We start from the raw sequence: 27,891 nt of genomic DNA on the forward strand, positions 1-27,891 counted from the left end.
ATTGAAATAAATAATACACAAGCGTTGCAGTACAGCAAAATTATGACTCAATAAATCAATCCAAGCTACAATAAGACTGAAAACATGTTTTCTCCAGACTGAAACCCATCAGTTTGGGATGATCTGGACAGAAGAGGAACTTCTGGCATTTATGTTTTGGGTTATTGTCGTACTGTTAGACGAACCGCTGACCAGTGAGCAGAATGCAGCGGTAGCAGCACAATGAGATACCAATGCGTCACTTGACTATCAATCACAGACAACAATGTGTGTAATAATGTCATGGAACTTTTTATTGAAGTCAAACCGAGACCATTTCCAACATGGATCGTCCTTGTATCAGGAGGACACCTCCGAGATGTGGTGAATGTTGGACAGGGTGAGCTGCACCTCCCGCGCCGGGTAGAAACGTCTGGAACGACTCCACAGCCTCCCAAACACCCCCGTGACCACCAGCAGGACCGCCAGCAGCCCCCCGAGGACAAAAGTCTCCACCGGAGGGACTCGCCCTGCGTCTGGATGGGGGAGGGGAAAGTGCCGTTTAGAGACGACCGGTGTCCACTCGGTGTTTTATAGCACCAATCGTCATTAAGTCAGTTTGGGGGGGGGGGTAGCAATTTTTACACTTTTATTTTAGTCTATTTTTAAATTTGTATTTATTTCTATTAATTTACCACTTTTATTTAAGTCATTTTTGTATTTATTTTTGTTACTTTTAAATGTTTTTGAGTCATTTTTATTTGTATATTTTTCCCCACTTTAATTTAAGGCACTTTTATTTGTATTTATTTTTAAATACTTTTTTACACTTTTAAGTAATTTTATTATTAAGTTTTATGTAATTGGGCCGCACGTGGTCGAGTGGTTAGCATGTTGGCCAACACAGTAACAGTATGGATGAAGATCTGGGTTGGAATCTCTGTTGGGCATTTCTGTGTGGAGTTTGCATGTTCTCCCCGTGTGTGTGGGGGTTTTCTCCGGGTACTCTGGTTTCCTCCCACATTCCAAAAACATGCATGTTAGCTTCATTGGAGACTCTAAATTGTCCATAGGTATGAATGTGAGTGTTTGTCTACAGTATATGTGCCCTGCCATTGGCTGGGATAGGCTCCAGCATAGCCCCGCGACCCTAAAGAGGAGAAGCGGCATAGAAAATGAATGGATGGGTTTTATGTAATTTTTTGTTATTTTTTAGCATTTTTATTCATCATTGTTCTTTTGATTACATTTTTTTTTACACTTTTAAGCCTTTTTTAAAACTTAAGTCACCATCTTTTGAAATATGAATGGGCATAATTACATGTCCGAAATGCATTTTAGAGGAATTTATGGAGGCATTTTGTCAGACGACTAAATGCTTACATATTGTATTTACAATGTCATCTTTGACTTGCTGTCTGCGACCCACCAGTTGAGAACCACGGTTTTAAAAGGACATACTCGAATTGGGCGTTTCGCTGTCATTCGGCAGCCGCCTTATGGGTCCGTAGGACACCGTGTGGGACAGGGGGATGTCCCGCCGCCTCCTCATGAAGCCGTCTTCGGCCGAGCAGTTCTGGAAGATTTAGAAATGTGGACAGAAAAGCTGGTGAAGGTTTTATTTGGACGCAGGAGCCGACTTAGCTGCCAGCTCACGTATCTTGAGGTTCGCTTATGGCTGCTTGTGTCTAAATTAAGGGCGCGAGCGAGCCGCGCTACTTGTCCGAGCGTCCAAGTGCGGCACTGCGCTGCAAGAGTGCACTCACGGGCTGGCACAAGCCGGCGCCGCTGTGGCAGATCTGGACGTTGCAGTGGAGGAAGACGTTGGTGTAAGAGCCGCCCACAAACTTGAACATTTGGATCCTGAACATGGCCTCCGGACCCTGGCCGTTCTTCAGCACGCTAAGGGTCCGCTGGTTTGTCAACACTGGGCAGCTGAGACGGGTGGGACACAAAGTAGTCAGACCATCAGCTTTAAAAAAAAAAAAAAAAAAAAAAAGAAAAAAAAGAAAACAGCACTTCCTGATAGATCGCAACGTTAAAGAGACTTTATGTGTTTTCTCTCCCCGCCGCTTTCATTGCTGCGCTGTTGCCAACAGCGACAAATGCTGCCTTGTTGTCAAGGACGTGCACAGCTGTTGAAACGCATGCACCCCCCGGTCACATGGTCGGGGTCTGAGAGCTGCTGCCTGTCCCGTCCCGTCCCGCAACACACTCTCTTGTTTCACATTTCCAGTCTGAGCCTCTCGTGGAAGTGTGGTGAAATAGTACAATGTGACACACACACATTTCAACACAGCGTCCATGAATTCAATGGCGACTCATACTACACACACACCTGTCTCTGATGAAGGTGTACTGAATGTTGCTGTACGGGTCACTGGTGGGCGTGGCCCAGCATCGCTCTATGCGCAGCATCAGGTGAGCTGGAATCTATGAAGAAAAAATACAATCAAATCAGTATCATGTGTCAATAAATTGTTATATGCCTTTTTGGTGTTGTTTATGTTGGTATAGTTGTTGAGATATTTGAGTTGTCACAAAAGCACCAAATATTTGTGTCCAAGTGAAAGTTATGCTTGAAATGTATCTTTTCACAAAAAGCTGGTTTACTCCCTTTTTTTAGTGGGGAACTGGTATTTTCCTGAAACGTACCTATGTTCTACTGCTGATTACTAAAGAACAGTAAAAGGTAGAAACAAACTTTTTTCCTGCTGAAAGACGGGAGTCTAATCTTTCTTTTCTTTTGAAAAATGTCTGGGATTGAATGTTGCAACGTGACCACAGTTTGACCCTGGAAGACATCCATTCTCTTTCCCGTCTAGCGTCCTCGCAGTTACCATGAAAACTTTGACAAAGATGTCATCGTCCAGGGTGAGCGAGGGCACCGTGGTCCATTTGTCCAGGAAGGCCTCGTCTTTGAACAGCAGCATGGACACGGAGAAGTTGCCGTCCTCTGTGTTCAGCGTGATGGTCCTGTGGAGAGAAGGTCGTCACGGCGCCATCGTCGTCAATGAAAAGCCTAAGAGGCGCAAACCCCGTGGCCCTGACGCTCACCTGACATCCACCCGGATCATGTTTTCCCTGCCAGGCTGCTGGACCATGTAGTTGATGGGGTAGCGGCACACGAAGGTGATGTTGATGTAGTTCCTGGTGATCACGTCCGTGTCGTTGTTGCGTATGGTGTTGACGAACATGATGTGCGTGTCGTCGGAAGTCTGAGGAAACACAAAACAAGACTATCTGTGAATTTTAATTGGCAAGGATGCTCATTTCCTCGTAGCAACTAATGGGATTACAGTATTTTACGGACTATAAATCACTTTTATCTTTCAAGATTCCAGAGTTTTATTGTCATATGCACAGTAAAACAGGTAGTTCTACTATGCAATGAAATTCTTGTTCTGTTCATTCTCCCAAAAAAAGAAAGAAAATACAAGAAGATGAATAAGAACATAAGAAACATAAATACCAATAAATTAAGCAACAACAACAGAAGAAACATTAATACAAATAAATAAATAAATAAATAGATAAAGTGCTATGAGTGTGTGAGTGTGTTGCGTGCGGCGTGTGTGAGTGCTTCGTTGAGAAGCCTGATGGCCTGTGGGTAAAAGCTGTTTGCCAGCCTTGTGGTCCTGGACTTCAAACTCCTGTAGCGTCTGCCTGACGGTAGGAGTGTGAATAATGAGTGTTGTGGATGTGTGCTGTCCTTGATGAGGTTGTGTGTTCTTCGTAGGACTCTAGTTTTATAAATGTCTTGCAGTGAGGGGAGGGCTGCCCCAACAATGTTCTGTGAGGTCTTGATCACCCGCTGGAGTGCCTTCCTATCACGTGTTGTACAGTTACCGTACCAAACAGTGATGGAGGCGGTAAGGACACTTTCCATAGTGCATCTGTAGAAGCAACTCAGGATTGTGGTGGACATGCCAAATTTCCTCAGTCTTCTCAGGAAGTACAGTCTCCTTTGGGACTTCTTCAGAATTTGTTGGGTGTTGTGAGACCAGGTGAGGTCCTCGCTGATGTGTGTGCCAAGGAACTTGAAGGTTTTCACCCTCTCCACCTCAGTCTCATCAATAAACAGGGGTCTATGCGGCTCCTTTTCCCTTGTTCTTGGGTCGATGATCATCTCTTTAGTCTTATCTGTATTGAGAAGGAGATTGTTATCACGACACCAAACTATGAGGTCCGCCACCTCTCTTCTGTATGAAGTTTCAACACCACCAGTGATCAGTCCGATGACTGTAGTGTCATCCGCAAATTTAATGATGCTGGTGTTGTTCTGGGAGGCCACGCAATCGTAGGTGAAGAGCGTGTAGAGGAGCGGGCTCAGCACACACCCCTGTGGGGTCCCAGTGCTCACAATTCTTGAGCTGGATGTGCGATTGTGGACTCTGACTGACTGGGGCCTGCCTGTTAGAAAGTTAAACACCCAGTTACAGAGGGAGGGTGACAGGCCAAGTGTGAGGAGCTTATCTGTGAGTTTTCATAGTTTGCTGGTCATGCGAGTCACAGTCAGGTGTGGCTTACACCTACACCATACAGTACATAATGGAATATGCGCTGCCTTTAAGTTAAGTGGGACGGCGGTCGTTTTTTGGCGACACCTAGTGGACGCAATAATTTTGTGATGCAGTAAAGCACACACATTGAATGATAGAAAACATACTGGACAGTGTTTACTACAGAATACTTTACTACGGAATATGCTTCTGCCTTGGAGACTGTGTCTGTAAGTAATGTGCGACTATAATGTGGATTCACAAAGGCGGTGTTTTACACAGCAGTGTTTACATAGGACGCTAATTATGTCTAGCTTGGAGATTGTAGCTACTGCATCAGCCACAGACTAACTAAATACACACATAAGATTTTAAGTGTATTTTAATTCATTTGTGAGCACCAAAAATGAAGTTTTGGTGTTAAAATACGGCTGTGATATGTTTCTACACACCGGAATGCATCCAGGCGTCATGTCGCATATGAAGTCACGACACGACGACACAACTCTCATCGGGCTGATCACTGAGGGAGACGAGTCCGCCTACAGGTGGGAGACGGACCGTCTGGTGCAGGTTGGACAACCTGGAGCTCAACGCCTTATAGACAGTGGAGATGATTGTGGACCTGAGGAGGAACACAGCCCCGCTCACCCATATCACCCTGACAGACGATGTGGAGTCATTCTGCTTTCTGGGATCCATCATCATCACCCAGGACCTCAAGTGGGCGATCACGGACACACGGCTGAGCGCACAGCTCACAGAAGCAACGGTGGCGTTGGATGGATTCTCTATCATACGGGTAGGTAAATAATCTTTTCATCATATTATTTTAACATTTTCCCCCAACCTCATTTTCCAAGAAGGACAACTTTATTTTGTTTTGGTTGTTTCTCACAATATTATGACTTTGAAAAAAAAAACATATTTTTTCTTTAACGTTTCAACTGTGCTACCAAAATGGTTTTGCCTCATAACATTATGAGTTTATTCTTTTAAAATTGCAACTGTTTTGTCAGTTGAATGCTACTTTTATCTTGTAATATTTTGACTTTATTCTCGTTAATTTACGGCTGTCTTTTCTTTTCAAACTATTTAAACCTTCTTCTTGTAAACGTTCCTCTCGTAATTATGACTGTATTCCCATAGTTTGACTTTATTCTTCTAACATTATAACTCTTTCGCAACTTAATTGACAGCTTTATTCGTTGTTTTGTTTATTTATGACAATATGACAACTACTAAAATGACGTAATTTTGACATCATTCTAATAAAATGACAACTTTTTTCTCTAAACATTTTGCCATAATTCTTGTAAAATTACTTCTGATATTTCCATTTTTGCTGTTTTTTTTTTTTTTAGTTTTCTTTTTAAATGATATTTTTAAACTGTTCCGCGAGCTGCAAATAGTCCCCCAGCCCCACTTTGCAGACACCTGCCTAAGAGACACATCATTGTGTAGTAAGAGCTTTTTAAAAGACTGCCATTTCAAAATTGAGGAGTTCTGGGTGACCTTCTTTCCGCCTAACCACACTTTCATGCAGTGCCCCTTCGACGAGTCAACGCCAGCAACGTCGATGTCTGACGTTGCTGAAACCTAAACTCAGGACAGACACGAGCACTTGCTACTTACGTGTGCGGTGAGTAGAGTCTGGAATAGAAGCGAAGAGGAGTGAAAGGCGAAAAGTTGCCACCACACTCATCCTGGTCGTGTGAACCTTTTGCTTGCTCCTCAAGCCCCCCCCCCAAGAGACCAATGATCTGCAAGCCCCGTTCCCTTGTATTCAAATAATCATCATTTCCTGATCCATTGTGGGGAAGGGAGCCTCTTTCAGTTGAGTGGTGGTTCTTCCTTGACATACCCCCCCCCCCGAAAGAAAAAAGAATTTACCGGATGCTCGGGGGCAGGAGGGGTTTGATTTATCACTAATGAAAATGTAACGTGCACTAACCCCAACCCAACCACCCTCAAATTTAGTGAAGGGGCTCTTACCACGACAGTCCCACAGTCAGACAGATTGGTCTTTATGCTGAAGACGTAGTCGTCGCCCACCTCCACCCCTTGGCATTCGGGGTCATTTAGATGCAAATCCCAAACCTGACACAACAGGACAAAAGTAAAAACAAAATAAAAACCCATCAAATCTGCATTTTGCATATGTAGCAGTTGGAACTGGGTGACTTGCGTAGACTGGAGGATCCTTGCGCAGGAAGAAGGCGCCGGGGATGACCACCTCCATGTGGTCATTGGTGCAGATGACCGTTTCATTGAGCTCTAGTGGAAACCAGCAAAATCAAAAAAAGCCAAAAAAACATACTTTGTGTACTTTAACAATAAGATTGACTGGTTATAAAAACATCGCTATCAAAAAAGCACTTGGAGGAAAAAAAAAAACTTTGTGGAAGTCCATGTTGAGTATTTGCACTTGTTTAAAATAACAGACACTAAATAATAAATGACAAACAAAAGTACAGTTCCACTGTTTAAAATATCAAATTATTTTTAATCAGATTAATCACAGTTTTCAAAATTAACTAATCATGATTAATCCCCACGTGCAACAATGTCTGCAAAACGCCAATTTTTTACCGTATTTTATTGGAAGGAAGACAAATGACAGGACAGGATTACCATGTGTTTGCATGTGTTCACAGCTCCATTTTAATCAAGCTAAAAACTAGCACAGACGTCTGAAAATGTATTTGTCTAACACTAATCTCTTTAATGGTAGCGCATCATTTCACATGTTAACCGTGTTATTATGAGGGGTTGCATTCAAAGACACCATGTCATTTATTTTCTGGGATTTCCGAACACACCTAAATGCAGCAAATTGTACTTGGGTATTAACAGTAAAGTGAGTGACAGATTTATTGTATTCCTGTTTATTATATGCATTATAAAGAGGTTGTTTTGAAGTTCGGAGTGCTCCGAGGACGAAGGGACTACAGACGTGTGTGTGAGTTGGAGGTACATACAGTATATAATGTTGGAATTGCACTGCTGTTGATGTGTTCAGGTCCGAATGAAGTCATAAAAGAGCAGCCTTGGTATCGCCCACACCTGCCTGAATTTGACTCCGTATCAGAACAGGAACGAAATCAGCAGTATTGCACATCACCACTAGGGAACCAAGTCTAGCGCCTGTCTCACCGAACAAGTACTGACACCCAGTGGCCAATGTGGACTACTACATTCACAATTACAATGCTTCTTCTGCCATGTATTAGCGTTTTAGTTCATTTAGTTAGATCATTAAACCATTTTTATGCTTGAAAACACTTAACTTAATCTACGAGTCGGTACAATTTGCTTAAATATGCATTTTTTCACTCACACTACCGGTCAAAAGTTTTACAACACTGCACTTTTTCCAGTTTTAATTGAAATTCAAGTGGTTCAAGTCCAATGAATAGCTTGAAATGGTACAAAGGTAAGTGATGAAGTTAAAATAAGGTAAGGTTACCCAAAAGTGAAAAAGAATGTGTATTTCAGAATGATACTGTTTCAGGGAACACAAAATGGGTCAACAGACCGTATTGAATGATTGAATTTCTTTTGCGATGTAGCCAGCGACGCCGTCTGTGAGCGTGCACCATTTTGCACTGTTTTGTATATTTACTTTGCTGACCAAACGCTGCCGAGGCACTTCCTCCTGTCTGCATAAAAACGGTGTTGGGAACACACTGTGGTACTGTACCCTCGTGAACATCTGTTCCTCCAGAGAAATTAGAGTGCTCTAAAACTTTTGACGGGTATTGGATAATAGGCTGTATTCAGCCATAAAAGAGGCATAATTTATTAATAAAATTTAAAAAAAAAACGATACAGCAAGGGAGTGATATCATTAGGGACGACTGTATGCTGCCAAATCAACAATTTTGTTACGCCTGCAGATTTTCGGGGTGTAATAAATACACAAATTTGAATTATTTTGTGTCTCATGATATAAAACTAATCTTCCCAATACAGTACTATCAGTATTAGAGTGAATATATTCTACAAAACACGGTTAGATCATTGGGAAAACTTCCTTGACCTCACCCTCCTCGTGCGGCGGTAGATCGACGTCGGAGAAGACCGCCCTCAAGGTGAGCAGTAAGCAGGCAAAAACCAAACAGGCGCCTGCCATCGTCGCTTTCCGCTTGCCGCCGCCCTTTTCCCCCGCTCGTGTGAATCTTCTGGGAATGTTCACCACTGCCGCCTCCTCCGCTGACAACTGTCAAGGCAAGACGTAGTACCCTCCGCTCCCACTCGGACCCCTAATGAAGTGGGAGCCCCTCCGGCCCCTAAAACAGCAGCGTGAATGATGTCCCCGCCAACAATGAGATTCCGCACATGAATAGGGGGAGCTGAGAGGAGTCTGAGGTAACGCAACCTCCCGCCACCGTGTCCTCTTAGTAAACATCTTACGACTGCGTGGTAACCATGCACTACTGCACTTTGTTGTCTGCAGCCTTTTGTCCAACTCTTTACTGCCTTGCGGGAACCCCGATTGGCGTCAGGTGAAAAAAAACGAGGGTCCCAAGAGCGCACGTGTGCGCTGGACCAGATCATAAAGCACTTGATCGCTTCTCGACAATTGTGAGGGGAAGCAATGAGAATATACGATACAGGACGCGTACAAGCCACCAGTGCAAAAACACCTCTGCTTTTACGAGACGGCTTTACAAGATTGGTTTCCAAGAGACCGAATCTCCGAGCCGCTCGCCTTGTAAAGAGGACAACGTCGGAGGGAAAAAAGCAAAAGAAGGCTCAGAGAGACGCTTCCCTGAGTAGGAGAAGGCTACAATTTTTTGTTTAAATTAAAAACAACGGTCTGCTTCCCGCCACCAAGCGAGCGTTTATTTCCTGAAACAGAACAGGAGTGACATATTTCAACTCATAACAAGACGACGCTAAAAATGTCTCCATTGTAAGCTGTATAAAAAGTGGAATGTGCAAAGTCAAAGCGCGTCCGTCACCGCTGAGCAGCGAGTCCTGTGCGGTAGACGTGTCACTCCAGAGGCTCCGCCTCTTCCTCTGTAAACAGGTCAGCCAGGTCGGCCACGGTCAGGACGGCGGCCTCCGAGTGCTTCATGGCGGCGCTGCTGTGACTGCAAGACAATGACGTGCTTGCTGTTAAAATGCTCCCCATCATGCAGAAGTGACTTTTTAATGATGAATGTGTGTAGAGGATGAAAACACATCTTCTCCCTCGCTTCTTTGCTCCACTCGAGACGCTCACTGTTCAACCTCCGTCCTCAGGCTTTGCTACACATCTTCAAATATAGCTCTGCCAACTATCCATCATTCAGCGACAGACGTGGGAGCTGCACTCGGACGAGTCGTGGCTGCACTCTTGGGGTCATTTTGGTTGGCCGGCCACTCCTGGGAAGGTTCACCACTGTTCCATCTTTTGGCCGTTTGTGGATAATGGCTCTCACTGTGGTTGGCTGGAGTCCCAAAGCTTTACAAATGGCTTTATAACCTTCTCCACACTGATTGATTGCAATTCTTCTCACTTACTGTAAGTTATGTTTTAACGTGTGTGTGTGTGTGTGGGGTGGGGGGGGGTGGGGGGGTCCCCCCAATCACTTTTTCCACACAGGGCCATGTAGCTTTGGATTTTTTTTCTCCCTTAATAATAAAAGGTTTCATGTAAAAAGTGCATCAAGTGTTGAGTTGTGTTGTCATTGACTAATATTTACATTTGTTTGATGATTTGAAACATTTAAGTGTGACAAACATGCAGGAAAATAAGAAACCTGGAATGAGGGGCAAGCCATGACATTCAAAGTGGTAAGTGACAGGGGACCACTTTGTATGTTAAAAGTGGAGTACACACTTTTAGTACACAATAGCGTTGTTGGAGACACACAGCTAATAAGCATTAAAGACACACACACACACACACGCACAGTAGGGCTTACTAAAAGCACTTTTAGACTGTCAGAGTTCCAGCATAGTTCCAGTATACTACTGTGTGGCGCCCACCTCTTCTCTGCAGTCTTGAGCATAGCCTGCATTCTCTCCTCGATGGTGGACTTGATGAGGAACCTGTGCACGAACGTCGGCCTGGGAGGGGCAGAGATGGAAGACGATATTAGTGAGGCCGACCTTGATCCAGACTCATCTGATGACCGGGTACCATCTGATTCAACCGAGAGCAGCGTTTTCTCCCTTTTGTAGTTAGGAACTGATATTTTCCTGAAGATTACCTACTGTATGTTCTACTGCTAATTACTAAAGAACGGAAAAAGATAGAAAGTATTTTTTTTTCCTGATGAAAGACTCCAGTCTAATCTTTCTTTTGGTACGTTCCATGTTTATATGGCCATAGAACACAATAGTCTGTGTACCTCAAAAGATCAGTCAAAATGGCCGGGTTAGGGTTAGGGTTATTGAAGGGGTTGTGTTTTGAAAAAAAGGCTTGGATTGAATGAGTTAATTGGTATTTTCCCTGATTATTTATCCGCCAAAAAATTCCCGTGGAACACCCATCTCAGCTCTTACTTGGTTTGTCCAATGCGGTGCACGCGTCCGATAGCCTGCAGCTCATGCGCGGGGTTTAGGATGGGCTCCACCAGCAGCACGTGCGTGGCCTCAATGATGTTGAGGCCGTTGGAGCCCGTGTGCAGAGGAAGCAGGAGGATGTTGATGTTCTCCTCGTACTTGAAGGAGCTCAGGTTCTGCTGGAATTTGTGGATACCGTTGATCTGAGAGAACTCCATGTTGTTGTCGAACAGAGCCTTGGCGATGATGTCCAGGACGCTCTGCCACTATGGGAGGTGGGGGTTATCACATCCTGACGCATCTCTTCACACAGACATGGTAATGGTTCAAAGAGGTTACCGTGGAGAAGACCAGACACTTTGCTCCAGGGTTGCTCACTTGGATCCTTATCAGGGTTCTCACCACGGCCTCCACCTTGGTGGAGTGGCTCCCCTGAAAGAGACGCAGGAACGGTTCGGCTCACATCGCAACGGTACGGTACGGTTTGGCTTGGAATGCCAAAGTACTTTTGCTATTCCACAGGAAATTCAAGTTTTGGATATTTTGGTGCTCTTTTGACTGGATGGAAACGCAAAAAAATTATGAACAAGACCAAAGTGAAGTGCACTGCTTGGTGGCTTGGTGGAAACAGCTCTAAGCTCGGCCCTATCATGCCCCGCCTGCAAAAGGCTGTCAAACGTGCGTCCATCTATAACTTTTGTTATATAAATAATTATCTTAGGCCGCACGGTGGCCTAGTGGTTAGCATGTAGGCCACAGAGTCAAAAGATCGACAAGATCTGGGTTCGACTCTCGTTGGGCATCTCTGTGTGGAGTTTGCATGTTGTCCCTGTGCGTGCTTGGGTTTTCTCCGGGTACTCCAGTTTGTTCCCACATTCCAAAAACATGCATGTTAGGTTAATTGGCGACTCTAAATTGTCCATAGGTATGAATGTGCTGCCATTGGCTGGTGACCAGTCCAGGGTGTACCCCACCTCTCGCCTGAAGTCCGCCTGGATAGGCTCCAGCATAACCACGACCCAAGCGGGGATAATTATTTTACCGCTGAGTTAGTTTATCCAGAATCAGAAAAAAAGATGAAAGTTGCGTCTCTGTGTGTAGCCTGAAACGCCAAGGGGGAGCAAGAGCCAAACAAGATGGGAGCTTAATGTCAGCTGACCGACGTCACATGACATCTACAAAGTGACGTTTACACGTTTGACCCAAACTACCTTGGCGATCTACCGTTAGCTTGCGATCGACGTAATGGCCACCCCTGCTCTAGCACCACCCCATCACTACTCTACCACACCAAAGATACTGTAGTTATAGCACAGTTTGGTTGTTTTTGGCACCCTTTTAACGGCACTTGCAAGTGGAAACACAAATAAATAAGTCGCATACCAAGCTGAAGTCTACTGCTTGGTGGAAAGTGGGCTTAAGCTCCACCCCATCACTAGTGTACCATAATGGTACAGCTCAGTTATTTTGGGTACCTTTTCACAATGGAAATGCAAACAAATAAATCTGTACCACAACAAACTGTACTGTTGGTGGAAAGGGGGCCCTCGCACCGTCCCATCACCACTGCACCATAACAGGTGCAGTGCAGTTATTTCTGGTACCCTTCCAGTATGTTTGAGAGTAGAAGGCAACCTTAACAGGGATGTCCTGGTCCAGACTGGATGACTGCGCGGTGAACACGTAGGAGATCTCCGTGTGCGAGGTGGTCTGCCTGCAAATGGCGCACTTGATGGCACGCCGCCGAGAGCCCACGCTGTACTGCTCCAAGATGATGGCGATGCACTGGTTGCAGAAGCAGTGGCCGCAGGTCAGCACCGCCCACTGACAGACAAAAACAACAAACGCAGATCAAGACAAGTAGAACAGCATGCAACACGTCACCTTTCTGCCAAGAGCGAAGACACCAACCTCCTGTCCCAGTGAACGAGCGCAGATGGGACACGGTTCTGGGTTCAGGCCCCCGGTGGACTTGTCCTGGGACTGGCTCGAGGGGATTCAGGTCACAGTTAAACAAAGCAAGAATGCTGTAACATGTACGCGAGAAAGGGGTGCACTACCTTCTCCAGGTTTGTGAGGTACAAAAACTGTCCAAGCTTCTTCTGCAGCTGAGACTTTGCCACTGCTTGGTCGTTGAGAAGCTTCACTCTGTTCTGCTCCACCTGCCCGGGGGTGGGGACACTGTCAGTGCGTCCAGTGCAGAATGTGCCACAAATATAGCACTAGATTAGAGATAACGAGGATAAAGGTTTCCTTTTTTTAAAAAAAAAAATAAAAGTATGGCCCACTGCGGGTTTTTCATTTTTGGCTTGCGGCACATTCTACAAATATAATCGCACAAGAAAACTAAAAACCTGCAAAAATGGAAAACTCAGCAATTTTACAAGAATAAAAGTCAAACTACGTATTAAGAAGAAAAGTTTAAATCTAACAAGAAAAAGTTGTCATTTTACAAGGTGAGGAAAAATGGTCATTTCAGTAGCATAAAGTTGAAATATTCAAAAAAAAATTTAAGCCATAATTTTATGAGAAACGAGAAAAATTTTAACTTTTGAAAAATTTGGTTGGAGGACAAAGTTACAACACGATGGAATAAAGTCATAATTACGAGAGGAAAATGTAAAAGAAGTTGAAATTGTTTGAAAATTACAGGAAAATAACAAAACAGCAGAAATAGAAATAAAGTAAAAATATCATGACAAAAAAAGTCTAGCGAGAAGACAAGTCGCAGCTTTACGAGAATGAACGCAGAATATGATGAGGAAAGATAGTGTCATTCTAGTAACATAGAGTTGAAATAGGAAAGAAAGAACTGCCATTAGGGCTGTCAAACGTGATGCGTTAATAAGGACACTTTTGCTAACGTGTTACGTTTCCTTTAATAGCTTTTTTTTTTGGACTCGCGATTAACGTGTGCGCATCCTTGGCCCACACCGTCGTTTGAGCAAACGCAGCGGCGACTGTGGGGGGCTCAGGAGGTCGAGCGGGTTGTGCAGAAACTGGATGGTTGGGGTTCTGTCCTCGCTCCCTCCACCCAATCAAAACCAGCTCTAAATTGTTAAGCTACGCCTGCCATTGGACCAAGCTGAATGGGTCATGGTCTCCCTTTTTCACTTTTTTATCAGTTTTAATAAGGTAAAAAAATTTAAAAAATAAGTATTTCATTCTAAAAATAAGTATTTCCAGCTTAAAGGTCCTGCTTATTTTTAGACATAAAAATTTTAAATCTAAGATTTCGGTCCTGCTTATTTCTAGCTATATTAATCTTATTTCTTACCAAGTAAAATGTACAGATCATTTCACTAGTTTTAAGTAATTTTTTCCAAAAATGTAATCTTTTTTTTTTTTATCTTATATTTGGCCAGCCCTTTTTTGCAGTGTGTGTGTGTGGGTGACTGTGTGGGAGCGCTAAAAATGTTAACAAAATTAAAGACATAAATTAGTTACCGCCATTTACGTGCCTTTTTTGACATCCCTATAAAATACATACAAATGAATGAAATATAAATGTGTCTCGAGCCACAGTCCACCGAAGGAGAGTCGAATGCGCTAGCCATCAAGCTAAAAGCCAGAGCTATCAACACGATGTCCAGCGTGACTCGTACGGTGTCGGGGAGTGAGGTTTACTGGCACAGCACGTCCCTGCTGGCATGGGTGACACTCATTACCAACTAGGGGGGCCATGTGTCACAGCGGCTGTTGTACCTCATGCGGCTCGATGATGTGCAGCAGCTTCGGCTTGGGCTCGTCAGGAAGACGCACACGTAGTCTCTCGGTGGCCATTCCAAGCTCATCTATTGCCGACACGTGATTCCGCAGGACCATCCAGTACTCATGCAGCACCTGAGCGACACAGGTATCTTTCAACCCGACCGCACGGCTCCAGACGTCGCAAGGAAGAGACCAGGACGCAAACCTTGTATTCCTTCTTCCAGGTCTCAAAGAGATCCATGAAGGTGTTTCCTTCCTCCACCAGTTCCGGGTCCAGGCGCTTGGCTTTGGCGAAGGCCAGGATGGCCTTTAGCGTGCGCTCCATCTCGCTGGCTGCCCACAGGCCCCTGCTGGTGGTGGGAAGGCGGTCGTCCACCAGTCCGTCTTCATCCTCGATCATCTCTTCAAAGATGGCCGTCTGACCTTTCACCCTGTGGAGAAATTGGGTGTGCTTGATCAGGAACGCTCAAGCGGCAGCTGGCCTGCACCGGTTTGTTACGTACGTGTGCGAAAAGAGTTTGGATTCGTAATCGGTGAAAAGCTCATCAGCTTTGCAAAAAACGCAGCTAGAGTGCAAGAAAGAAAAGAGGTTAAGAGTGGAAAATGTGCCGAGTGGGCGCTCTTCATTTGCAGTCTCACTTATTGAGCGGCAGCCGCGTCGGCCGGAGGTGACACGCCGTGGCCTCGTCAATCACCTTCTTGGACGCCGGACCTTCCAGGCTCTTCACGGCCGCCCGTACAATCTTCTGGGACTTGGTCAGGTCTTCCATTTGAGTGGTGAGCAGGAACTGCAGGCCGTGGCCGTCGCGGAATCTGCCGGAAGTCAGTGGTGTTATTTCCTGTCGCGACAACCAAGCAATAACTGTCGGGGAAGAGTTTTGCACTTTTTTTTTTTTTCACAGTTTCGCTGCTCCTGCGACTACTTGTTAGATGCGACTTATAGATCAAAATATATATGAAGAATTGCTTTCAAATTAAAGTAGAGTGGGTGGTGGTGGTTGTTTTTGGCGACACCTGGCGGCTGCATTAATTTGTTGTGTTGTGTCTGTGATGCAGTTAGGCACACAAATTGAATGATACAAAGCAAAGGAATACTTTCTAATATGCTTCTGCCTTGGGGGGGAGACTATGTGTCTGTAAGTAATGTGCAACTATCATGATATGACACCTGTGTGGATTGAGAAATGTGTGTGTTTTTGTCTCGCTTAGAGAGTGTACCTGCTGCATCAGCCACTGACTAACTAAACGCACATGTATGATTTTCAGTTAACTTGAATTGATTTGTGAATACAAAATGAAGTTTGCGTGTTAGAATACGGCTGCTTGGAATGTTTCTACACACCGGGATGCATCCAGGCTAGTCATGTGCGATACTACTGATTTTGTTTCCAAAACGATACTGAGTAAAATTCGGGCTGTTATCAGTGTTACCGATCAAATTCACCTAATGTGTTTGGTAAATTTGAAAAAGTAGTGTATTTCATATCATAACATAGCATACAGTAAAGAATATAAAACTGCGAAAAATAAATTTAAAGAAAGTAAAAAAAATGTTTTCCTAAAAAGAAAAAATATCTTGTCTAGCAATTTTCTCTTAAAAAAATAATCCTATATTATTAAAGTATAGCTACCCAATTCTTATGAAGATATTTTTGCAGGAAATTATTTTTTTTTTCTAACAACAAGCTAAAAATCTTTTTTGGATTATTCTTCAACAACAGATGAATTTATATTTGTCTTCAATTACAGTCAAAACTGGTTTCTAAACTTGAAGAATGGACTCACACAGAAAATATATCTACACTGCAAAAACTACATTTCAAGAAAGTAAAAAAGTCCCATTGTAAGCAACCACTTCTTAAAGTTTTGCTGATTTCGGACCGATGTGAAGCCTGCGCAGCAAATTTCATAGAGCGTACCAAGATGTATTATAGTAAAACTAGTCATAAAATCTGTGTAAATGTATACAATTATTCAAGGAACTATTACTCTCTCTTTGTCCATCCATCCATTTTCTGTGTCACTTTTCCTCACAAGGGTCACGGGAGTGTGCTGGAGCCTATCCCAGCTAACTTTGGGCAAGAGGTGGGCTACACCCTGGACTGGTCACCAGCCAATCGCAGGGTTACTCTCTTTGGATCTTGTTTAGAAATCTAAAAACTAGAGCATTTACATGCCAAAACAGAATTCTTAGCGTTTATGACAATATTCTTTTCTAAATTAACTCAATTTTTTTTTTTTATAAAAAAGTTCTATCCATATAATTTGCTTCGTGCTCATTGAAAAGCTCAGACCGCTGAAGAAGTAACCAACATAATTACCATGTCGACAAGGAGACATGTTAGCTGTTAGCTGTATGGTCGCCGACTCACAGTCTGACTCACGGTGTCATCTTACAAACACTAAACTCGTCACACAGCTTAACACTCAAGAGGTATACCTAATAAACATACAAACATGCACCAATACTAGTTTAAAATGAAAAAAAAAAACAACATTGTAAAGTTTTCCCATGATGCATTTTGTTGGATGTCTCTGCACTGCTGCCTCAGTGCACCAGAGGGAGCCAGAGGAGCCCGGAGCCTGTAGTCCCTTGATAGAGACTCAACCGGAGCCCAGAGGGAGGCTGACGTCATTGCAGTGCCCAAATGCACATGACAATAAAACTCTCTTGAATCTCTTGAATCTCTTGAAATGAATGCATTGCTCAGATGCAATGCATTATGGGAAAACTTTAAGAGTTGTTTCTTATTTGAAACTTGTATTGGTACGTTTGTGTATTTGTCAAGTATACCTTTAAGTTGCTGCGTGATGATTAGTGTTCACAGTAAGATGACACCGTGGCTCAGACTGTTATGTGATAGTGTTATATATAATGACCTCCTGGGATTTCCAATGGCTTGACAGGCTCGTTGTGAGTGCACTGACAGCTTGTGATTGGCTCCTGCCAGAGAAAGAGCTACCGCTTCCTCACTGACTCGCGAGCGGCACTGTATTTAAACAATTAGTAGTAGCTCTGAAGCAAAGGAGATGTCACGAGATTAGAACTTGGCAATGAATTAGCCGCAGCGCTGTGTAAACTGCAGGGTTCCAAGTTGTAAAAAAAAAAGTAGCGTCTTATATGCCAGAATTTACGGTATATAGTCTGTAAAATACAGTACTTGTCAGCCATGGAGAACTTGTGAGCTTGCTGCTTGTAGCTGGACGTCAACTCGTTCTTGACGCGGCTCACCAGGTCATCGTCGGCGGAGCAACGGATCGCCCGCTGAATCACCTCCAGCCACCAGGGGGAGCTCAGGTTAACCTTTGCAAAATAAAAGATTTAAGTTTGATGAAAACCTGACTAGCTCACGTCAGTCAGTTGACGTATGTATTTAATTCAGTCTCCCATAGTCGCAGGGTTTAACCGCTGCTAGGATTTCTAATAAGCGCCGGGTCAAAAATATTAACCTACATCATTCCTGACGCAGTTTGTACTGTTACTGCATTGGAACCATCATGAATGGTCAGCATCCCGCAGCTTTATTTATGTCTGCATGTGCTACTGAGATGTTGGTGTGAAGCTCCTGTGTGTCACACTTGTCGTACTGTTGTTTACAATAAACTAGTCACCTCTACTCAACTAGTCACAAACCAACGCAAATAACCGCAAACCGACAGCTGTGGCTGTAGGCAACCTCCTGATTCATCTACCTCCCTATGCATGCGCTTTAAAATGAATACTGACTGAACAGTTTGCTGCTTACAGCTACTACAACATTGGTTCTGTCGCTGCTGTGTTGTTCAACATACTTGTTCGTGAATGACCACGTGGTTAAAGAGAGCTACGTTCTCCTTTCCATTTTCTCATGCACTCCAGATCATAATTAAAGGTTGTTTTTTTTTAAAAGCTACCAATTTTCTTTGTAGTTCCACGTGTGGGGAGTATTTCAGAGACAAATTTGTAAGAAATAAAACATTTGCAATTGAATCCATTTGTTCTTTTCAGTGGCAGGCTGTTTCCTGTAACAGACTGGTTTAGGTCATTCTAAATAAGCGGAAATACGTGGGTGCTCACTTTGCGCTTCAGCTCTTTAATGTTCTGCAGGACCGGCTGCAGGGCGTGATGGGCGTCGGACACCTCCAAGTCGTACTTGGTCATGTAGTGCTGCCGCAGCTGCTCGGCCTGCGTCACAAAAAGCGGGGATAAGAAGCACGCAGACATGAACAGTGAGCTTGGACTTGTAGTTACCTCCTCGCTGAGCCGGTCGTCTCTGAGAGTGGGGGGAATCCCAGGATGCTTTGCATTCAGCAGCTCCATTAAGTTGTGAGTGGCATGAAGCCTCTGGTTTTTATGAAAAAGACACAAAAATGACAATCAAGGGAATACTTGACAATTTTAAACATGTAAAAGTAGTGATTAGAACCCCCATACATGAAATAACACCCATAAGTCACCTGTACATTCGTACTAGCCAACATAATAGACATACTAATGGAAAATAAGACAAGTAGATAAATGAAACATAACACAGACTAACACGTTATGTGAATGTCAGGATGGTTGTAAATTAGTCAGCCGTTTTATGCAAAATAGACACAAGGCACTACGTCTTACAGGCAGACAATCAAAACACAGCATGAACAGTTCAACACTTCCCAGTTTTCTTCTTCTCCGGACTCATTTCCTAAAAGCCACCAGACCATAACATTACTGATACCTAGCGACCAGAGCAGCTGATATTACATTATCACCCAATCCACATTCTTTGGCTTCCAATCCGATACGATTTTTTTATAGTCTTGCCGATCCATTCCTTTTTTTAAAATAATTTTTTGTTACAAACATGAATTTGTGGAATCGAGTATGGTTATGAAAATAGTTCTTCAAACATTAAAAATACTGCGAGCAAAGTGTTGCTGAATGTACTTTTTTATTCCACAGCATGAGCAACAATATTGTTTGGCTTTTGGAACAAACCTCTGTGAGTCAGCTCCCTAATCCAATAAAAGAGCCAATTGGGAACAATGGGCGTGCTAAATACTTGTATTGTAGAACTAATCATTTAACATGATTATAGATCAGTTTGTGGTGTGGTTTAATAGTAATTTATTGACGGTCCCGAGTATAAACAGCCAGCGGTTAGAGCAGTGAGGGAGCCAGAAATGTTTCATTGGGGTGGCCAGGGTGAGACCATTACTCATATAGGCGTGGCAATAAGTTGATACCTGAAATGTCTTCAAAGATGTGATAATACGTTATGTAGAATACTACACTGGTCACTAGGTGTCAGTGATGTTTCATTGATGAGACAAGAGCCACTATAGCAAGTAAAAAAGAACAATAACAAGAAACTCTCCCAATACTAAAATGGGAGTCTATATTATGTCTTACTGTATATGTTTTCCTCTTATTATGTCTACGATTGTATATTGGGCAATACAAGTGTAAAGGTGATTATAATTAATGAATAAATGCTTGCTGTTTCGTGGTTGACTATGGCCTGTCAAATAAAATTAATGAACCAATGAATCATGTTCATTATTTTATGTTAATGAAGAGTTGATGTATGGCTTCAAGTCAAATGTCTGAAGAGGTCCGGCACTGTGAAAAGTTTGGGAAGCCACCATCTAGAGTATACATACGTACTGTATGTATATAAGCAGCGTTGACTCTTCATATGTAAATTCAGGATGCATCTCCACAGACATGGAGTGTTTTTGCTTGTATACCTGCAATGAATCTGTTTTCAGTCGGCCTTTGTGCTCCTCTGACGAACGCAGCACTTCTCTGTACATCTCGGCCGCCTGCTCAAACTCATCTGCGTGTGGCAAAGGGAGCCATCGTCATTACCGGCACTCAATGTGATGTTGGACACAGCCGGCGCTAATGACATGCGCCATACACAGCTGCTCACAATATACACCCCCCCAGCCCCAGAAAGCATCACTAGTTACAAAAAGGTTGGGTTTGTAATTGATTCCCACGGGAAACGCCGAGCCCGATGGCGTCTTTGTTACCTCTGATGATGTGAATTCCAGCCAGGCCGTTGAGAGCGCACACTAATTGCCTGTGGGCTTCTTCACATTCCACTCGACATTTCTTCTGCAGGGACTTGAGGAGCTCCTCCATTGTCATGGTGCTGCCGAGGGAGGAGGGGGCGTCACCATCAAAAGCCACTGGACAAGCTCTCAGGAGCAAACAACACCAAAAGTGTGAACTTCAAAATAAACACGCTCTGCCGGGGCCCGGGCTCCAAGCTGAAACCTTAATCTGGCTCAAGTGCTGCTCCGGCTCGCGCTCACCTTTTCTGCAGCGGCAGGAACTCGCCACGCACCGCCTGCGGGTGGCAGCAGGCCTGGCGCAGCCTCAGCAGCGGGCAAAGGATGGTGGCGACCGTACGGCGGTCCAGGCTGCCCAGCTTCAGGCTCCAGTCGGAGAGCTTCCTGAGTTTGACCAAGGCGTCCTGGGAGCAGACCTCGTGTTGGCGGTTGTAGAAGTGACCCTCCACCGGGGAGAAGTGCAGCCAGTGGACCTCCTCAGTCTGTGCTGGAATCTGGATCTAGAAAGAATATTGCAATCTAATATAAAACAGTGGACGGATAGAATCATGAAGATGTGGACCCAGTATTACAGCTCTGTACAGCCGCGCTATTTTCAGGGGGTTCCGAGACCCCAGCAATGGTGAACTACCACAAATAATGGACGCACCCATTAAAAGGCCCAAAAATGCGTATTTTATCTTTCGCGTATGTGTACAAATAGGTGCTCTTGTTAAACGTATTATATTTATATGAAAAAAATCTATTATGATTATGAATCAAATAGTGGACATTGCTGAAATAGATGCTGTGCCATAATCAATAGAAACTGCAATAAAATGTAAAAAAACTTGTTATTAAATATAATATTATATAAATATTATATAAATTAATTATTATATAAATATTATATAAACTAAATAAATACACAAAACATTAATAATATTTCATTTAATAGTTCATCAAATTTCTCTAAAATGTTTTTTATTTTGTGCAAATGCTTGACCGTGAAAGGCTGCCTAACGCTCTCTGCAGTTGACTAAATACACCCCCCCACTAAGGGCTACATAATTTTAAACATCATATAATAATTGAACAATAACAAAATAAAATTCTTAGCAATACCTAATATATCACTTTAAGTAGATAAAAAAAATCTATATAGAATTATGATTATTATGATTATTATATATTTTATTCATTATTCTAACTATACTTATTTAGGTCATTTGTGAAAATATATGCTTCATCGTGAAAGGATGACAAAGACTCTCTGCAGTTGACTAAATGCATACCCCGGCCGGCCACTTGATGTGGAAACTGTGCATTCTTTTAAGTCAGCCCGACTGCTTCTCTTTAAAAAATGTTATCGATCTATAAAATCTCTAAATGCCATAAACAGTTAACACCAACCGCTGTTGCATATTACCTGATCGATGACGTCCTTCTTGGCCGACCGCCACAACAACTTAGCAACGACGCCGTAAAGTGGCTCTGTGTTTCCACGGCGATAGGGCCTGTAGAGCAACTGGTCCCACCAGTGTTTGACCCAGTACGGATCCACTCCCAGGAAGAGCATGAGGCCATAAAGGTCTGGACAGAATGTAGGATGCTATGGAGACCACCATTGCTAAAAGCGGCATGTCGGAACACGTGTCGCTGATTACCTTCTAAGCCTCTCTGGACAGGCGTGCCACTGACACACCAGCGATTGACAGAGGCAAGACGCAGCGCCATCTCTGCAGCCTGTGAAGACCAGCGTGAGTTAGTCAACAAAAATAAGATGTTATCCATGTCTAACTGACCTTGGCGGTGGGACACTCCACCATCTGAGCCTCGTCCAGACAGATGCGCCACCACTCCACGGCCACCAGGGGGCTGGGCACGGCCATGTAGCGCTTCTGGTTGCGGAAGCGGCGCCCGTCCTTGCTGTTGCTGTGCGGGATGTCCACGTAGTTGAGCTCCGAGCGCAGCACGTCGTAGGTGGTGATGACCACGTCCTGCTCGGCCAGCATGTGCGGTTGGATGAAGCCATGCTTCTTCACGCCCTGATACACCTGGGGAGGGCGACGTTAGGGAAGTCTTAAGGAAAGACGGCAAAGAAAACCGCTGTCTCACCAGCACCCGCAGCGATGAGGACCTGACGTGGCGGTTGATCTCCTCAACCCACTGGTGGCAAATGGAGCTAGGGGAGATGATGAGCGTGGCCCCCGTGGAGACAGGCTTCATGGCCACCAGGCAGTGGGGGCAGTAGAAGGGTGTGGTCTCCAAACTTTCCTCCTTGTAGTTGACGCAGTCGGCGTGCTGCCACAGCTGGCAGTTCAGGCACTGCACGCGGGCTTTGTAGTCCACGATGCCCAGCTCGCCACAGATGCACTCAAACCTGTAGTCCGTAGTGTTGAAGGGGACCACGGACGCCCTGACGGGGGGCTCTTCCTGAGAGCTGGATGGTTGGGTCTCCTCAGAGGCATCAAACATTCTGTCTGCCTCCCGTGGTCCTTCGCTTTCACCCCAACCTGTCCGCTCGGGAGCGTTGGTGTTGCTTGGGTCGTCACCCGTGACGGAGTTTTGGAGAGCTGCTTCTGCCTTCTCCTTTGCTCGTCTCTGGAACGTTTTCCTGGGCAACCTCTCTTCTGAGCATTTGGTATTCTGGCAGCAGAAAAACAAACTTGGAGTACAAAGTTTCCAATAATTGGTGCAGATCCAGATAAAGATGCAATATTACAGTAATCTCTCGTTTATGGCGGTTAATTGGTTCCAGACTCCACCGTGATCATTGCATTTCCGCCAAATAGGATATTTTAGTAGGTAGAGCATAGAAAACCTGTTGACAACTTTCAAGACATGAAATAACACCCCTATAGTCACCTATACTTGTACATGCTTTTCCCAATATAGTAGACATAATCAGAGAAAATAACACATAAATACCACTTGTGTGTGTTGCAATAAATGTGTTCCGTACGTGTGGAGGACAGGAAGTGACGTTGGGGGTTCACAATTAAGTTTTAGCTTATCGTGGGTCACAGCCGCAACAGTAGCCCGCGTTATTACGTGATATGATTACGCTCGTGGAATACTGGAATACTAGGTGGAATACTTGTACCGCTGTTTGAGAATCCCGTTATCAGGCTTTCAAGTTGTGTGTTTGTCCTCACAGATTTGGGTGATCCCGCCGCCGTCTTCTTGGTCTCTTTGTACTTCTTCCCCAAACGAAAGGAGCCCGCCAAGCCGCGCCCTTTGACCTGCTCCACCAGGCCTTCCTCCATCAGTTTGGCCAGCGTCTTCTTCATGTGGCTGCGGTTCTTCAGCAGGTCGTAGCCGTAACTGGCGCGGATGTACGTGAAAACGGCGTTGACTGAGGCACCTTTGCCCGAGCGCATTTCCTTGATGGCCGTGAGCAGCATCACACGGACGGCTGCGGTGGGAAAACAAAAATCAGACAACGTTCCGTCGCCACAATCTAGTCAATGCAACATAGTGACGAGGCTTTTGTTGCTTTTAAGAGAAACTGATGTTATGTCTCGGCTCCCGAGTGGCTCCTGTGCCAGAAATAGATTGCAGTCCTGCGGGAAACACTGGCAGGTCAATGCTAAACCAGGGGAGTCCAAACTTTTTTCAGTGAGGGCCACATAGTAAAAAATGAAAGGATTTGATTTTTTCAAAGGATTTTGTAAAGCAACACGTGTAGATATGCTAACAACTTCTATATACAGTACATGTATATTGCATCTCAGCTTTGTCATATACTGTAAGTGAAAAGCATATTATTTTGCATTTTGTTTGTGAATTTTTGAAATGTTACAAATTTCTCCATAAGCAATTTTCGTAAATGTTCTTTTCCTAATATTTTGACTTTATTCCCACAATATTATAACTTTTCCTCAACCTAACTTTTCCCAAAAAATGTTGTTTTTTGTCATAATATTATGACTTTGGAAAAAAAAAAACATTTCTGTTAATATTTCACCTCTATGCTTCTAAAATTATTATTAATATGTTATAATATTTTTCATCATTAGAAATCAACTTTTTTCTCTTGATATTTTGACTTTACTCTAGTAACATGACAGCTGTTTTTTTTTTTACATTGCTGCTGGGTTTTTTTTGTTTCATTTCCTACTACTTTGTTTTTGTACATTATGACTTTATTCCCATAATATTTAGACTTTATTCCCCTATTAAAACTTTTTCTGCAAACTAAGATTCCAAAATTTACAAGTCAATTCTTTGTTTTGTTCGTTTCTCATAATATTACGGCTTATTACATCTTTTTTCCTATTATATATTTTACCGATTATTTTTATGATCTATTATTATGATCTATTATATAGTTTCCTTACGAATATTACCTATTATAGACAGTGTTCCCTGGTTTATCGCAGGGGATAGGTTCCCAAAAATACCCTGCAATAAGTGAAATCCGCAAAGTAGCCAACTTTCTAGGTTTCCAATGATTCTATACGTTTTAAGGCAGTAAAAACCTTCACCATACCCTCGATACACTTTCCTCCAACACTCTCAAAGTTCACATTTCATCTGAATCTTAATGATCAACCTCCAAGGTTGGACACACAAAATGATGAAGTGACTCACACACATTTCACTCCTCTGACTGTGCCCCTTCGGCCCGGCGCCGCTCTGCTGTAGCGTTTTTGGATCCTTGTTAAAACATATTGCTGCAGGCGTCGCAACTTTCCTCCTCCTTTATTTAATAAATCCAAGATTCATTTATTCTGTAATGGCGCCCTCCAGCCGCGTGACTTCTACCTTCCTTCAGCATGTCCACATGTCCAACTTTTTGTGCGATGGTCGGCTTCCTCTGCCTTTTGGAATATGCTCATATTCTGGTTTTTAAAAACCCAAATATTACCCTTGGATTGCTCCTTTTCTAAACCGAAAATCGGGTCATGTGTACACCTATGGGGATATCCCAACTGAAAGTAGCATGAATTTGTGCATGTTTATTGGAAAGGAATGTTGCGTCTTTGGCAGGAACTACCATACTTGTAAACGTGGCGACACACAAAACCCCACACTTTTGGAGCGAGGAGGAAACAAGCCACCTCGTTAGTGTGGTAACAGACAGGAACATTCCGATGTCTTTTATAGACGGTAGAAAGTACCGCCATAGCCAAATCTATCAGACGGTGAGCGAGAAGTAACGTGAAATAGGGTTTGTACAAACGCATCTTCAAAAGTGTCCAGGGGGCTCGGGGTATGTGGCACGGATGTGGATGGCACAGCTCCTCACCTTCCGTTAATGAGGAAAGTGAGACAGAATAGTGTCAAGTACTGGTGGTGGGTCAGTGCCAGCACCAAAATGCAAACATTATCCGCCATGCCGGCGTTGTTGTTGTTTTTGGATACAGGAAAAAGAAGCGGAAATGACGCGCATTGCATCAAGACATTTACCGTGCGTCGAAACATTGTCCATGCGGGGTGTTTTTGTTTTTTTTTACGTCACGCAACGGGTTATTCCGAATGTTTCAGAAAGCGGAATATTCACCTAAAAAATACAAAATAAAAGCACTAAAATTGCACACACAAAAAATCGGCGAAACAGAGAGGCTGCAAAAGGTGAACCGTGATGTAGCAAGGGAACACTGCATTTCAAATCTGTGCTACTAAAAATAAATTTTCAAAAATGTCAAAATTGCAACTTTTTTCTTGTTAGATTACGACTGTTTTCTCAAAATATTCAGACTTTATGCTGGTCAAATGACAGCTGTCTTTTCCATCTTCTGCTGCGTGCTTTTCAACTTTTGTTCAACTTTCCGTTTGTAATTTTTCTTCGAGTAATTAGGACTTTATTTCCATCGTATTTCCAACTTTATTTTCATATCATAACTTTTTCTCCAACCTAATTTTCCAAAAATTACGACCTTATCCATTGTTTTGTTTCTCATAATATTAAAAAATAATGTCTTTTTACTTAATAACATTTCAACTTGAAGCTACTAAAGTGATATTATTTTTCCCCACATACTATTGCAACGTTATTCTGGAGGAAAAAAAAAAAAAAAATCCTGATATTATGTCTTTATTATTATATCATTTCTGCTGTTTTTTCCATTTTCCTTGTTAAATGATATTTTTAGAATGTGTTGTGGGCTGCACTTTGGACACCCTTACGCTATGCTGTCTGGACAAAGCATCCAAAAAGCCAACGGGTGTAACATCCAATAATCTCACACATCACTGACACAACGTGAGGAGGGCAACGTACCCGGGTGAGAGATTTTCATTTTCGGCTGCGCTTCAGGCTTACATCGGATGGCTTTCTTTCTCTCCAGTGGAGGAGGAGGTACAAAATAATTCACAGACTGTCCCTGCACAAACAGTAAATAAACAATTTTACAGCATTTTGAACACATGCGATGTTACTGTATTCATTATTAGAAACGCCGGTCCTCCTCACCACGGGCAGGGTGAGGGCCTCCTGCTGGACGTCCTGTCGGCTGTGAAAAAGAATGAGAGCCAGGACTTCTACCGTCTTTCCCAGACCCATCTCGTCAGCCAGGATCCCGCCGGGCCACTCCACGCCGGCGAGGGGAAACGCACGAATGAGACTGAAATGTAAGAAAACCATGCAAAGAAACTGTTGAAGACATGCTCTCAAAGTCTTTCAGGTACTGGAACGCAGCCGCCTGACGAGGCCCTCACCAGCCGGTGTAAGGGTTGTAGAAGAGCTTCTTGCCACACAAAGTGACCAACTCCCGCCACAGGAAATGCAGCGACTGCTCTGTAAAGAATGTAAAGAAATATCTCATTAGCACCACAAACTAAATTGTACTAGACCTGTCACGCTAACAGATTGTGCTGGATTACAATTGGCCTACAAATTGCTGGCGATAAACAATATTATTGTCAACATTATTTTGAGACCATTTTGTCATAAATGTAATGATAATAATGCGAGTACACAGTATCAAAACTAATTTTGAGTATTCAGAGTATTTAATACTCTGAAGTTCAGATTGTGTGTCAATGCAGACGTCAACTCATTTGCATACACGCTTCCTCTATTCACCTGCAACATTGTGTGTGGAATACACTGTTTACCTTTGATAAGGTGTGATGTTTTGCTGGAGTTTGGTGAAAGTCTGTGTTCTGGATGCAGCAAAATGCATTTCGTGCACAATGAGGTCTTATACTTCGGGAATCGTAAGTTCCACCA

General features: G+C 43.5%; 2 protein-coding genes across 4 annotated transcripts in view; both read right to left on the bottom strand.

Annotated features, from left to right (window-relative positions):
* Positions 1–22: 22 nt before the first annotated feature.
* On the bottom strand, positions 23–8,668 carry si:dkeyp-110a12.4 (pancreatic secretory granule membrane major glycoprotein GP2). Of its 2 annotated transcripts, XM_054796922.1 has the most exons (9): positions 8,529–8,668; positions 6,670–6,758; positions 6,477–6,581; positions 3,037–3,197; positions 2,820–2,955; positions 2,318–2,412; positions 1,746–1,914; positions 1,441–1,555; positions 254–515 (listed from the first exon to the last, which is right to left on the bottom strand). In XM_054796922.1, the coding sequence occupies exons 1-9, from the start codon at positions 8,614–8,616 to the stop codon at positions 340–342; spliced, it is 1,134 nt and encodes a 377-aa protein (XP_054652897.1). In that variant the 5' UTR covers positions 8,617–8,668; the 3' UTR covers positions 254–339. The 2 variants fall into 2 exon arrangements, with proteins under 2 accessions (XP_054652896.1, XP_054652897.1); XM_054796921.1 differs by lacking the exon at positions 1,441–1,555 and having other exon boundaries at positions 23–515.
* The window catches only part of shprh (SNF2 histone linker PHD RING helicase), a 23,286-nt gene continuing 1,984 nt past the window's right edge, over positions 6,590–27,891 (bottom strand). Inside the window, exons 5-29 of one of the 2 annotated variants that reach the window (XM_054796920.1) lie at positions 27,378–27,456; positions 27,133–27,283; positions 26,941–27,043; positions 23,870–24,129; positions 22,830–23,360; positions 22,517–22,768; positions 22,379–22,457; positions 22,141–22,304; positions 20,976–21,232; positions 20,691–20,812; positions 20,403–20,491; positions 18,922–19,014; positions 18,748–18,855; positions 17,852–17,994; positions 15,330–15,503; positions 15,194–15,256; positions 14,896–15,121; positions 14,685–14,822; positions 13,040–13,141; positions 12,891–12,962; positions 12,615–12,803; positions 11,319–11,411; positions 10,980–11,245; positions 10,461–10,541; positions 6,590–9,580 (exon numbers count right to left, since the gene is read on the bottom strand). In XM_054796920.1, coding sequence (XP_054652895.1) covers positions 9,481–9,580; positions 10,461–10,541; positions 10,980–11,245; positions 11,319–11,411; positions 12,615–12,803; positions 12,891–12,962; positions 13,040–13,141; positions 14,685–14,822; positions 14,896–15,121; positions 15,194–15,256; positions 15,330–15,503; positions 17,852–17,994; positions 18,748–18,855; positions 18,922–19,014; positions 20,403–20,491; positions 20,691–20,812; positions 20,976–21,232; positions 22,141–22,304; positions 22,379–22,457; positions 22,517–22,768; positions 22,830–23,360; positions 23,870–24,129; positions 26,941–27,043; positions 27,133–27,283; positions 27,378–27,456 — 3,935 coding nt within the window. In that variant the 3' untranslated portion in view covers positions 6,590–9,480. Of the gene's footprint in view, positions 9,581–10,460; positions 10,542–10,979; positions 11,246–11,318; positions 11,412–12,614; positions 12,804–12,890; positions 12,963–13,039; positions 13,142–14,684; positions 14,823–14,895; positions 15,122–15,193; positions 15,257–15,329; positions 15,504–17,851; positions 17,995–18,747; positions 18,856–18,921; positions 19,015–20,402; positions 20,492–20,690; positions 20,861–20,975; positions 21,233–22,140; positions 22,305–22,378; positions 22,458–22,516; positions 22,769–22,829; positions 23,361–23,869; positions 24,130–26,940; positions 27,044–27,132; positions 27,284–27,377; positions 27,457–27,891 lie in introns of both variants that reach the window. The other variant, XM_054796919.1, reaches the window with a different exon arrangement.

This window comes from Dunckerocampus dactyliophorus, chromosome 13 (genome assembly GCF_027744805.1).
Source record: "Dunckerocampus dactyliophorus isolate RoL2022-P2 chromosome 13, RoL_Ddac_1.1, whole genome shotgun sequence".
Classification (NCBI taxonomy): Eukaryota; Metazoa; Chordata; class Actinopteri; order Syngnathiformes; family Syngnathidae; genus Dunckerocampus; species Dunckerocampus dactyliophorus.

Coding starts and splice junctions, on each gene's coding strand:
- si:dkeyp-110a12.4 (XM_054796921.1), bottom strand. CDS start 8,616: ATGGCAGGCGCCTGTTTGGTTTTTGCCTGCTTACTGCTCACCTTGAGG. Junction 6,759..8,528: donor TCTACCGCCGCACGAGGAGG/GTGAGGTCAAGG, acceptor GGTTTCCACTAG/AGCTCAATGAAACGGTCATC. Junction 2,956..3,036: donor ATGATCCGGGTGGATGTCAG/GTGAGCGTCAGG, acceptor TTCTCTCCACAG/GACCATCACGCTGAACACAG.